Source organism: Coloeus monedula, assembly GCF_965178545.1.
Source record: "Coloeus monedula genome assembly, chromosome: 4".
Lineage (NCBI taxonomy): Eukaryota > Metazoa > Chordata > Aves > Passeriformes > Corvidae > Coloeus > Coloeus monedula.
Window position 1 is genome coordinate 37,197,842 of NC_138784.1, and position 12,972 is coordinate 37,210,813.

General features: G+C 38.7%; 1 protein-coding gene across 11 annotated transcripts in view; it reads left to right on the top strand.

Moving 5' to 3' along the window:
* Positions 1-12,972, top strand: part of PPP1R12A (protein phosphatase 1 regulatory subunit 12A) — a gene marked incomplete at its 3' end in the record, with an annotated part of 113,805 nt that overhangs the window by 34,961 nt on the left and 65,872 nt on the right. For all 11 annotated transcript variants that reach the window (XM_082280706.1, XM_082280707.1, XM_082280700.1 and 8 more), the window contains exon 2: positions 8,785-8,915. In XM_082280706.1, the coding sequence (XP_082136832.1) occupies positions 8,785-8,915 (131 nt within the window). The remainder of the gene's footprint in view (positions 1-8,784; positions 8,916-12,972) is intronic.

Here is a 12,972-nt window from a genome sequence, read left to right on the forward strand (position 1 = left end):
TGACCATGAAAACTAATCACTATCTGCCAAAGTTATAGCAGTAAGTGCTTAATGAAAGCATAACAGCATAATGGCACTGTATTTTTACAGTATGACAATTTTGTTTACTCCTGAACCTTTTCCATATCTGCCAGGAGGTAGATATGGAGGGTTGTGTGTCTCTGTCCCACTGAGCATGGTGCATCAGCCACAGGACCTGTTCAGCCTTGAGAAGAGACGACTGAGAGGGGTCCTTGTCAGTATGTATGAGTATCTGAAGAGGGTGTTGGAAGATGTTTCCAGGCTCTTCTCAGTGGGGCCAAGCAATAGGACGAGAGGCAATGGGCAGAAACTGATCCACAGAAATTTCCACCTGAATATGAAGAAGAACTTCTTTACTGTGTCCTGGAGCAGATTGTCCAGAGAGGCTGTGGAGTCTCCCTCACTGGAGATACTGAAGAACTGTCTGGACACAGTCCTGTGCCATGTGCTCTAGGGTGACCCTGCCTGAGCAGGGAGGTTGGACCAGATGACCCACTGTGGTCTGTTCCCACCTGACCCATTCTGTGATTCTCTGATCTGTTGAAATTGCCTCAGAAAGCAGGCGGCAAAGGCACAGGCCAGAACAAAGAGAAAGCCATTTGTGAAACAAATGAGCCTGAAATTCAGTTCAGGACGTGACTCCCAAATTCAGTGATTTTTGATAGGTTTCAACAACATGTAGCTAAAATGAGAATCTGTCATATGTAATTTATACATACCTACCTGCCTAAGCCTTGGTGAAAGACAGCTTGTGAATTTGCACATTGTACCAGCTATAATACCATGGTGTCAGTCAGATCTTCCTTTCTCCATTTTGCCCAGTAAACTCATATTCTTTCACCTGGTATGTGGTTAAAAAGCTGCCTAAGAAACCTAAAAGTAAATTTAAAGCAGTTCCACAGAAAGTACTAGTGTTCTTTTCAAGCTGAAAGAAATCAGAAGGAACAGCAGAAGTTGTTTCTCAGACACTTCATAGCACAAGTGTAAAAAAAAAAAAAGCCTCATTTGTGTGAACTTTAGACAGAGATTGCTTCATAGAATCCAGTCTCTTCACCAGCTTTTTCAATATGTTGAGCCAGGAGAAAAAAGGCCATTCAGGCAATTAGATCTGCACCAGCATCAGTAACTTAGTTTTTCAATGCTATTTGACTTGAGCTTTTCCAGAATATTTTTTTTCTGTGACATCTCATTTTCCAGGGATTCTTTGGGGAGTTTAGGCAGATGGTTTTGGCAGGTTGTCTTGAGATTTTTCTTCGAGTCGAAGTAGATGAATACCATTAAAGTTTAATACTACACATTTAGTACAGTGGTTTTAATTAAGAGAGAACTTCTGGTGTGGGAATTTCAAGTGTTCCTGAAAATAGATTTGCACAGAGCTAAAAATGGAAACAAATATTTATTTGAAAGCACATTTGCATGTAATACTACCTAGCCTGGAACAGCTGGGGTTATTTCATCAAGAACAAGAAAGCAGGCATTACACTGGGTTGTTTTGTCTCTGTGTCTGTCAGAATGAATCTTGATCCCTTACTGGGATTGCTAGCACTAAGTGTAGCATCTCTGGTTAGAGTAAATAATGTGTTGCAGCCAGCTCTTGTCTTCCCCTTATTTATCTTGGCAGGAGGTTAGAGGGCAAAAATAATTCTATCTCTACTTGAAATGCTATGAAACCACTCAAATATATATATCCTATTACAGTCCTGATTAAGAATTATGATTAAGCATTCATTAGGATTTAAATAGTGGGAAATCCCTATGAGATCAGTTCTATAACATGTAGATTATATCAATCTGAATAGCAATAGATTTTAGTATTTTTCATGAATTGTGCCCATAATTAAACTTGCAGATTTAACTATAAGTTACAAACCAGCAAAGCTTAAGGGTATGTAATTAATGTAGTCATTCATTGTAGCAAAGAAAACAAGACATAATTGTAGGATGGAAATTACATTATGCTCTTACTGCATATTTGAGCTAAACATTTACTGATTTTGTGTAGCTCCTGGTTTTATCTTGGAGCTGAAAGAAAATCTTAAGTGAACTTCTCTTGAGATATACTCACATATATCTCAGAAAAGTTAGACAAGTTGTTTACATGAAGTGGAAATAATAGAGAAGTTTGAGTTCTGGAATGATTTGTCTATTTTGTCAATGTTTGACAGTTCTGCAGGATTTGAATTAAGATGGATGTGGGTGCTCAGTTTCAATAGCCTCTGCATGCCTTCCCCATGAGACTTGAATGGACATGAAATGTTGCGTCATCCTCAAGTAGTGTTTTCTCCTTAGGAGAAGGTGTCTTTCTCACCTGCTTTTGCAGGTGTCTTTTAAAATGATTCTAATTTTCTGCACTTAAAAGTGAAATGTTTCCAAGAAATTTCTCTGGAGAAGAGTTATCTGAAACTTGCAGAAGCCATGAGGTACTCTTGAAATACTTTGGTAGTTTGAGTTACTGTATATGGTAATTATAATTAACTATTTTTTATGGTCCAATTTTCCAGGATTTTAAATAATAGGCCATTCTTACCAAAAAATAACACACAAGTGTATCATATGCGTAATATTTACAGGTAAGTTAAACAAAATAACACTAGTTTAGCAAAAGGCTAGTATTACTAGTTTAGCAAGGATATTTGCATTGTAAACTATACCATTTTTACTAGGAAGCATGCTTTAATAAAGTAAAACATTCAATCCTAAATCTAGATTTTGTCAGTAGGCAAGGTATCCAGTATTACCCCAGCTCACTGAAAAATAGAAGCTGTGACTTGTGGGTTGGCTAAATGAACACTTAATTTCATAATTGAGCAACATTTGTCATCTGTAATATTCAATTAACGCCTGAAGTTCTTTTACAACACCAAAACTCTCCTGAATCTTAACGTAAACATGAACATCAACAGCAGCCTCTCCACCTTATATGTACTGTATTAAGCATAATACTTGGCAAATGTAAAATACCTGCTTTTATAGTGATTACTTGAATAGTAAATAAGTGTAGTAATCACTAATATTTCATAAGCTAATTTGTTGATCATTCTTCTTGTACTTTGTCCTGAAAGTGTTCCAAAATATTCAGTGAGTCTTAGGACATAGTCATTACTAATACTAGAACCTTAAGATGTTATACTTTGTATAAAAACATTTAATTAGTGGGCTAGTAACAAATTTAGGTGCAAAAAAATTATTCCTCCTTTTTTCTAGTGACTGTAACTCCCAGATTACTTTGACTCTGTAGCTTGAAAGTTAGGTAAGGCTTATGTTTTCATTTCTTACACCTTACTTCCACTTCACTTGTTGGTGCTGCATTGTTAATTAATGTGCAGCATAAATATATGAGTTATTGAAAGTGGAAAGTGTTGCTCAAACTTGGTTTGGTTCTTCTGACCAAATTTCATTTTAGACCTTCTCAGTTAGTGGTTTATTGACAGAAAAAAAAATTGCAATATGAAAACTTAATCTTTTTTTTCCCAGTGTCAGTGAAGATGAACAGAACATATGATTAGTGAACTGTAATGTCCTCTCTCCTGACAAAACCTTTCCTCATGAAGGCAAAAATCATTGCAGAGTGAGACCAGCATTCAAACTGTGGGGATTATCTCCTGGTGCTGTGCTCACTGGGAGGTCAGCACGAGGACTTGGGTAGAAGCAGTAATTGTCAAGTTCACACTGTGAACTGCTCTCTGGCACCATTATTTCAGAGGACTCATGGTTAACCACCTTTTCATGACAACTGATGAATTTAATTCTCTTCAGCCTGTGTTCCTGTCTCAGTTTCAGTTGAAATTGCTCTGCAAGGGGGGGAGGGAGGACAGTGAAGTAGACAGAGCGGGTAATGTGATTTCCGTCAGAAGGCTGTACAAGGCTAGGTTGGATGGGGCTCTCAGCAACCTGATGTTCCTGCCCATGGCAGGGGTTTGGAACTAGATGAGTCACTTCTAACCCAAAATATTTTATGATTCTACGAAATACTTACAAACAAGAAACTAGGCTTTAATGTGTTGTAAATTTAAAAGTACAAGTGGTAGAAGTGGTTACTAATTTAAAAATGTCTTTCAAAAAGTGTCAGTTTGAAACAAGAAGCTTTAACACAGGGTTTGTAATGGATGAAAATTCAGAGTGAAAGGAAGTTTTGTTTCTCTGATGGTGGAATTAGAACATGAAAATTAATTTCAGAACAATGCTGCTTCTCGGAATATAAAACCCATTTTAATATAATCAAAGCAAATAATTATTTTTTAATCAGATAAGGGTATATTTCTTTTTCTTATTCTATTTCATTTTAAATTCTAATTGCCTTTCTGATCCAGTTTAGATTCAGTTTAGCACAATGTGTCAGCATAGCTGTAAGGGAGTGTGGTATGTGATGGCAGAGGGAACAAGCAACCCAAGGTGAAGAGAACAGGAACCACTTCTAACCAGCTCTGCTGCTTTAATATGATTCTCGGGTACCTTAACAAAGATGTTCCTATTCTGCTAAGTCCTGTTGGACCCACTGGAATTACTTCACTCAAATCAAGAGAAGGGATAAACTATTCTCCAGACCCACTGTGAGGTCTTCTGTTTCCGGTATTCATATGGCAATTCAAAATGGTTGTTTGACTTGTTTTATCCCTTTAATATATTTTCTGTGTTCGTATTTTTGATTCTTTTCTGTGCCAAGAGTAAATAAGGAAAAAATAAAATGTGATGGCAGAGGTGAAATACATGTTTGTTTTGCTAATAGATGCGAAATAATTTATGGAATAGATCAGAATACTAATCAAATCAGTAAAAGAGTAGGTTTTAATCTCTCTGTGGAAAATGGAGATAAATTTTACCAAACTTATTAAAAAAATGTAATGTCTAAACCTCAATAGATGGCATTACCTCATTTGATGTTGACATTAATGAAAATCAGTAAGAACTGTAGCCCCATGTAAGGTACATGGTGTATAGCTCTGCTTCATGTGTGTGGGACAGTTGTCTAACAGATTGATTGCTTCTTTCCCTACAAGATTTCTGATTTTTTCAAAATAATTTTGTCTTTTGCGGAAGAGTGCTGTCTGCTGAATTCTTTGGGTGGTTACTCACTGAGGAACCAAGAACTTCTGGTGTTTCTTTTAAAACTGTGTATTTTTAAGGCTACTGACTAAGTTATGTCTCCCCATCACCTATGTTCTTAACACCTGATAGTATCAAGAGCCAGCTATATCACCTGCCACTTGCACTGGGATACAAAGTCATGGTGAATACAGTTAAAAGTCTAGTATGATCAGCAGGTATCTGGTTATCCCCTTTTGAATATTTATGGAAAGGGTTAAAATGTTGTTTCTAGCACAAGCTGTACCTCCTAGGACTGGTCTGTGTGAGAGCCAGTTGATCTTTGCTAGTCTTTGCGGTGCCAGTTTCAGGTTGTTGTGCAAATGGAAAGTGGTTTTCTTTTCTGGACTTCAGTGTACTTCCTTTTTCTTATCAGAAAAGGTAAGCAGACTTTGTATTCTCAACTTTGCTTTGTCTTTATGACTGATTAGCCTAATTTCTATATTGGTTCTCAAAGGAAACAAGGTTTATATGATTGTCCTTGCAGCTGTCGCTCTGTTTGAGGCCCATTGGCTAACTTAGATCATATTTGACAGGGTAGTGAGCTCTTCATGTCAAAATGCTGCCTTTCTACCAGTTGGTGAGACTGGGGTTGAGAGAGAGAAACTGGTGCATGGGATGACGGGTGTATTGTGTGTGAGCTCCCATGTTCTGCTTGCCCCAGGAGCTGCCTGGTGTGTGTACTCTACAGATGTGTTTTGCAAGCACTTGGAAAGAGCTTTAGGATGACCTGTGGTTTCACTAAGTGGTAACTCATGCTCTAGGTGGGAACTGTGGGCCATGAAGGGAGAGACTGGGGGTAGGGGAAGATGAGTGCGAAGAACTGAGATCAATCTTGGAAGGGCTGTAAGAGATGTGGAAAGGGAAGACCTGCAGCTGTCTGTGTCCTCTCTTCAGATTCTGGGACAGAATTAATCTTGAGAATTTATCTTTCTGAGTTATTGCAGCATCAGTGGAACTCTAGTTATTTACATCTTGCATGTACATTGCTTTTTCCTGTGTAATAACTTTCAGGCTGAGGTCTAGAAGGGCAGTCTGTTTAGAGGCTATTGCTTTAAGTTTATCATGCTGCTCTGACAAGCTTTCCTTTTGTGGTTGAGATGTCAGTCTTTAACAACAGAGGCACTTCTGACACTTGATAAATATTGCTTTTAGGAGTGAGCAGTGCAGTAGAAATGGAAAAACATTTAGATAACATTTCTTTTATAACATTTATTTCTTGGCTTTCTGTCTTAAGGTACCTGCTGATAGTCAGAAGTGCCTTTCCTGTGGAAAGTGCTGAGAGTGATAGGGTCTATGCAACACCTGCCTGTGGTTCTGTTAAGAAGAAAAAGGGGACATAGGGACATAGGATACAGTAGATTGGTGTTTGTCAGCAATAGAATCAATTGCAATTGGTTTTATTAAACTTAAGATAGGTATTACCTTTTCGGAGACCACAGTGAGTTTTTAATAAAATATTTTTTGTTGTTATGAATGTACAATCTCTGATAATACCTGATAAGTGTATTTGAGCTCTCCTGATTCTTGCCATGTATGGCACAATAAACTGCCCAAATTTGGTCAAATATTTTTAGCCACTTAGTCATATGTCTTTTAATGTGCTGTATATGTAAGCTTTTCATTCACTTAGCAACAGCATTTTTATGAGTATGTCTTGCCAGGTTTTCTCATGTATACTTGAAAAATAGGCAAGGATTGTTCTGTGTTGGGTTGTGTCACAACCAGATGGGTGGGCTTTTTTTTTTTTTAATAGTGCTAATCAATTTTAAGATACCCTTTTTTTCACAGATGACAAATTTTAGGGGATTTTAAGATAAACAAGCATGCAGCATATTAAAATTTAATATTAAAATACCTATATTTTTAAAATGCTTCTGATATAAATTTATTTTTCCTTATAATTAGCTGGTGAATATTATTAGAGAACATCAGTGGTTGGAAAAATCTAATATCCAGAAAAACTGGATATATTGCTATATATAGTTGATGTTTCAGTTAAGTGTAAACATCTGAGTTTCTTGTTTTCCTCCTAAACTGATTAACCATGCCTTGCCTTTGATTCTTTTTTATTAAGTAACAAAATGTCCCACAAAAAGAGGTGATTCTCTTCTTTCAGAGTTTGCTGTAAGTGTATAAGCATTGTACACTGATGATAAGTGGAAGAAATTGAAGACAAATATGCTTGAAGAACTTGTAGTCTTTATTGTTGGAGTATGTTAAGAAATTACTTTTTTTAAAGACCTGCTGATTTTAGGGATAGATATGACTGAAAAGTTTTCAAGGCGGTTTTCAAGAATACCTGAAAAGGTAGGAGGGTTTTCATTCAAGAATGTGGTTTTGTTTTTAACCAAAAAACAAATAATGCAAGCAGTGTATCGCAGTCTAGTTGCAGTCTAGCTGTACCTAACTAAAGCAAATGGAGTTAAAGAAGGATAGTCTGTGGCTGGTTTTGTTTGGCTGGTTACACTGGGCAGCAACATTCTCCTCATGGTGTAGCTGTTGCCTCATCATTGCAGAATGGAGGAAAGCTTCAGGATTCATCTTGGAACGTGCAATTGCTTAAATAGGGATATCCGAGTTGTTTTCTTCCATAGTAAAACATTATGTAGTTTTGGGGCTTTTCCAGAAGTATTCTGAAAAGTAAAATTTATACCTTAATCACATTTAATTAGAGGCATATTTCTCTAGTAGGATTTAGGAGCCCAAGAATAGAGGTTTGCATTTCAGCCTTGTGGCTATGTAGTATTGTTCATTTATTAAGCTAAAAAATTAATACCAGTCTTGTGGGGCCTAGCTGCTTGGAGTTCTTGCTGCCCTGAAATGCAGAGGGACTTTTCTCTCAGTTGCTCTGCCCTTTTAAGGGCAGCAGGATGGAAGTTGGCAAGAAAACTTACTGAGCACCCTGTGAGAAAAATACTCAAACACAGAGAAGAAAGGCAAAATAGGAGTCAGTCAAGATGGAGGTCTGGAGAATGGCAGTAGTTCTGCATCTGAGCAACACTCTTTGCTTGGTAATTATGAGATGTGGGCAGATGATAATATTTTTGCAATTGCCAAAGTGATACTCAAGTAAGTTTAGAAACAGGAGTGAATAATAGACTGTTAAAAGATTTATGGTGGTATAGAATATGCTGCAGTGGAAAACAGTAGGGGGATGTTGAAATACTATGTAGCATCCCCTTCATACAGTGTAGTCTCCTCTACATTACAGATAAAATCACATTATGGTATCATTTTCAAAGTGCTTTCCTAGCTCTTAGTCACAATTCTACTTCACGGTGTGGCTGTTTATTCAATTTTAATATCCACTCAGGTGGCTGAGCTGGGCCTGGGACAAAGTGAGGACCTGAGGAACCACTTCTTACTGGAGAATAAGGTTGCAGTGGGGATTGTAAAGGGTTTCTCAGAGAACCAGAATGCATTTACCTGAGAAAATAATTTTTTTTTTGCTTTTTTAAACTGTCTGAACTCATTTCTTTAAAACGTTTTGTAAATCTGGAACACCTGCTGTTTATCTCTCAAATTCTTCCTGTCTTGCTGTCAGACCCCAACAAAGAAACCCTACTTCCTCATTAGTGCTGAAAATACCTTTTCTCCTGAAGATGTTGCTTAAAGATGCAAAGGATTGTAGAACAGCTTTAATATGAACTTACTTCTTAACTCTTTCTTTCTTTGTAGGCTTGTATAGATGATAACGTAGATATGGTGAAATTTCTGGTGGAAAATGGAGCAAATATTAATCAACCAGATAATGAAGGCTGGATACCTCTACATGCAGCTGCTTCCTGTGGATATCTTGATATAGCAGAGTAAGACTTTTTCCTCTATTTTTAAAATCTATGTATTTTGCTAATACATTGCTAGAGAGACAATAGAAGCAGATGGTATTCATAAATTATGTTTTTAGTTGCCTGTGGGATGTGTAGTGAGGAAGAATGCTTTTATGTTGTGTGTTGGTTGTTAAGTGTGCTGCGTCCGTAACATTGTGTGTTGCATTTTCTCTTTCTAGATTTTAGCATTGCATATTAGGTAGATACAAACATAAATAAAACATAAGACTGCTTATGACTGTCAGATTATTTCTTTGTATTATTTTCTTCTGTAGAAAGGTTGTTATGGGGGAAGGCACAGGGACAAAGTTCCAAATCATATTTATTAGTAGTCTGAAACATTATCCTGGGATAAGTCTATGTGTAGGAGATAAGTTTTACAGTTGTATTTGCAGCCTTGAAACGTTTGTTCTTCAGCTATGGTATAGAACAGTTGAATAGTTCTTTTGGCTGTGGAGCAAAACCCTACAATAGAAGCTAGATGCTTGTTTCGGTATTAGTTAAAGCTTACTCACTACTGAATTCCAGGAGTGGTTTTGTTATTCTTGAAGTCTGTTGAGGGCCACTGAAGATGTGCTAAAATCAATTTTTTTGAGAGGTTGTCTGTTTGAGCCTGAAATGAAGATGCTTTTGAGAAAATGTGTGACATATGTTTTCAGCACACTATTGTTGCAGTTAAGCAGGTAATAAAGTCTTCTTTAAAACTCTCTGGGTAAGCACAAACTTCAATACTTTTACCAGACTCATTGTGACATCTGATCCAGTGTAAGCTTTGGATAAAATATAAGGTAGTATTTTATCATGTAATTATGTACTAATTGCAGCGGTGAAGAATGAAAATTTTATCTGTTCTGTGAGTTTGAGGGTTTTAATTGCCACAGTCTAAAGGGAAATGAAAAATTCTGGACACTGTAGTATACCATTTTCCCTGGAATTTTTTTTTTTTTTGGGTTGTTCACAGAGTGAAGTGATTTGTATATCCTTGGTATAACGGGGGCACTGTATGACCACTAACTTTGTAATCTGCCTTTCTATGCTATGCAGATGTTTGATGCTGTAATCTCCTTTGCCATGAGTATTGGAAGTGTTTACTTCTTGGCTATATTATGATGAAAATTTCTCTACAAACTGAGATAATATAAGCCTTTCTTCAGTTTAGTGGAGGTAAAACACCTGCCTATATTCCACAATAGGAAAAAATTCAGTTATTGATTTGGCATTGTAGCTAACATAGGCACTTGTTCAGGAAAGAGAGAGCAATGTCCCTTGTCCACAGAAGTTTTTCACTATTGACTTGTATATCTGAGATGTATCTGGTTTTTATTCTCTCAGATTGGAGTAGAACTCTGCATATTTTCTATAGATAGCCTTTAGAGAAATGAGGTTATTGGAGTATAGTCCTTTGGGAAGTGAGACATCTTAGATGTTGGAAGAGCAGTGTTTCTAAGGTGCATGGAGTTTTGAAGATAAGCTGTTGAAACAAATTTCCATATACAGCTGAGAAGGGTAACCTGACATGAGTGGAATAATATTTATATCTGATCAGGCCCACAGAGTTTAGGTCTTCTTCAGACTGCTTCTCCAGGATCTCAGCATCAAATAATTTACAAAAATGAATTCTACAAACCACAATTTGCAGCTGAAGCAAAACTGGGGGAAGGTGAAAGGATGATACAATAAGCTACCAGAGATTAGAAATTTTATTTTAATTTAGTCCATCGTATGTGCTGGATCCAGCATCTGCTTTAGTGAGGATGCATTCCTGGGAAGCATGAGAATGTGTGTTTTATGTGTCTGTGACTGAATCTGATATATTTTACTTTTAGCACCTCTTTTTGTGCAAGAGAGAAGACAGGGAATGAGTTCTGGTGTTTCCTAAGTTTGTTAATAAAGGGGTGGGGAGAGTCTGACCTGTGCTTCCCTTTCTCGTCCTCCTGTGGAACTGCCTGCTGCATGCACAGCTTTGTAGTGCTTCTCAAACTGGAGACTTTGCAATCTTATTTCTGCTTCTTCTGCTGCCATCTTAAGTCTTCTTAGGGCTTCCTTCAGATGTAAGTAGTTGGAATTTACTTACTGAAATAGCACAACTCTTTTAAATCATACAAATATGCAAAATTAGTTAATATGTAGAATTTGTTTACAATTTGTAATTTTACAATTCATATTTTTAAATTAATAAATATTATGTGATATCATACTTTGATTATTTCAGGCTTGCATGTCTCAAAATCTAAAATTATATATAAGAAAGCAACTGAGCTAGGAGATTCTAATTCTAATCTTAGAATTACAGAATATTTGAGTTGGCAGGGACCTTTCATAGGTCATCTAGTCCAACCCCTCTGCATTGAGCAGGGAATCTACAACTAGATCACGTTATTCAGAGTCCTGTTCAACTTGGCCTTGAACAGTTCCAGGAATAAGGCATCTACAACTTCTCTGGGCAACCTGTTCTGGTGTTTCACCATAAAATCATTTGTGTTGGAAAACCCTTCCAAGATCACCAAGTCCATCCTTTGACCACCATGACAACTAAACCATAGCACTAAGTGCTGTGTCCAGTTGTTTCTTGAACACTTCCGGTGATGGTGACTCCACAGCCTCTCTGAGCAGCCTGTTCCAATGCTTAACCACCCCTTTCAGTGAGGAAATTCTTCCTGATGTCCAACCTGAACCTCCCAGGCTCAGCTTGAGGCCACTTCCTTTTGTCCTGTCGCTGGTTGCCTGGGAGAAGAGGCTGACCCCCAGCTGGCTACAGCCTTTTTTCAGGTAGTTGGAGAGAGGTCTCTCCCGAGCCTCCTTTTCTCCAGGCTGAACAACCCCAGCTCCCTCAGCCACTCCTTGTAGGACTTGTGTTCCAGACCCTTCCCCAGCCTGGTTGCCCTTCTCTGGGCATTCTTCAACACCTCAATGCCCTTCTTGCAGTGAAGGGCCCGGAACCAGACACAGGATTCGAGGTGTGGCCTCACCAGTGCCCAGTACAGGGGAACAATCATTGCCCTGGTCTTGCTGGCCGCACTATTGCTGATACTGGCCAGGATGCCACTGGCCTTCTTGGCCACCTGGGCACTCGCTGGCTCATGTTCAGCCACTGCTGACCAGCACCCTCAGCTACTTTATCCCTTGAGCACTTTACAGCCACTGTTCTCCAAGCTTGAAGTGCTGCATGGGGTTGTTGTCACCCAAGTGCAGGACCCAGCATTTGACCTTGTTGTGCTTTATCCAGTTGGCTTTGGCCCATTGATCCAGCCTCTCTAGGTCCCCCTGCAGAGCCTTCCTGCCCTCCAGCAGATCAGCAGTCCTGCCTGACTTTGTGTTATCTGCAAACTGACTGAGGGTGTTGTTGATCCCTGTCCAGATCATTCATAAAGGTAATAAACAGGAATGGCCCCAATGCAGAGCCCTGGGGAACACCAACCATCAGCTGGATGTAACTCCATTCATCACCGCTCTCTGGCTGTGTCCATCCAGGCGGTTTTTTACCCAGCAAACAGTGTACCTGTCCAGGCTGTGAGCAGCCAGTTTCTCCAGGAGAATGCTGAGAGAGACAGTGTCAAAAGCTTTTCTGAAGTCCTGGTAGACAACATCCCCAGCTTTTCTCATCCAGTTGATGGGTCATCTGGTCATAGAAGGGAGATCAGTTGGTCAAGCAGGACCTGCCTTTCCTAAACCCAGCTTTTCTCATCCAGTTGATGGGTCATCTGGTCATAGAAGGGAGATCAGTTGGTCAAGCAGGACCTGCCTTTCCTAAACCCATGCTGGGTGGGCCTGATCCCTTGGTTGCCCTGTACATGGCACTCACAGAATTTCTTCTTAATATCTGATCAAAACCTTCCTTCTTTCAGTTTGAAACCATTCCCCCTTTTCCTGTTGCTACATGCCCTTGCTAAAAGTTCCTCTACAGCTCTCTTGTAGGCCCCTTTAGGTACAAGACAGCTGCTATAAGGTATGTATGTGTGCTGTAATGTACACATTACTCTTAAGTGTAGTCCCTGCTGCTACTCTGATGTTGCTGAATGAGTGCACCCATGTGCTG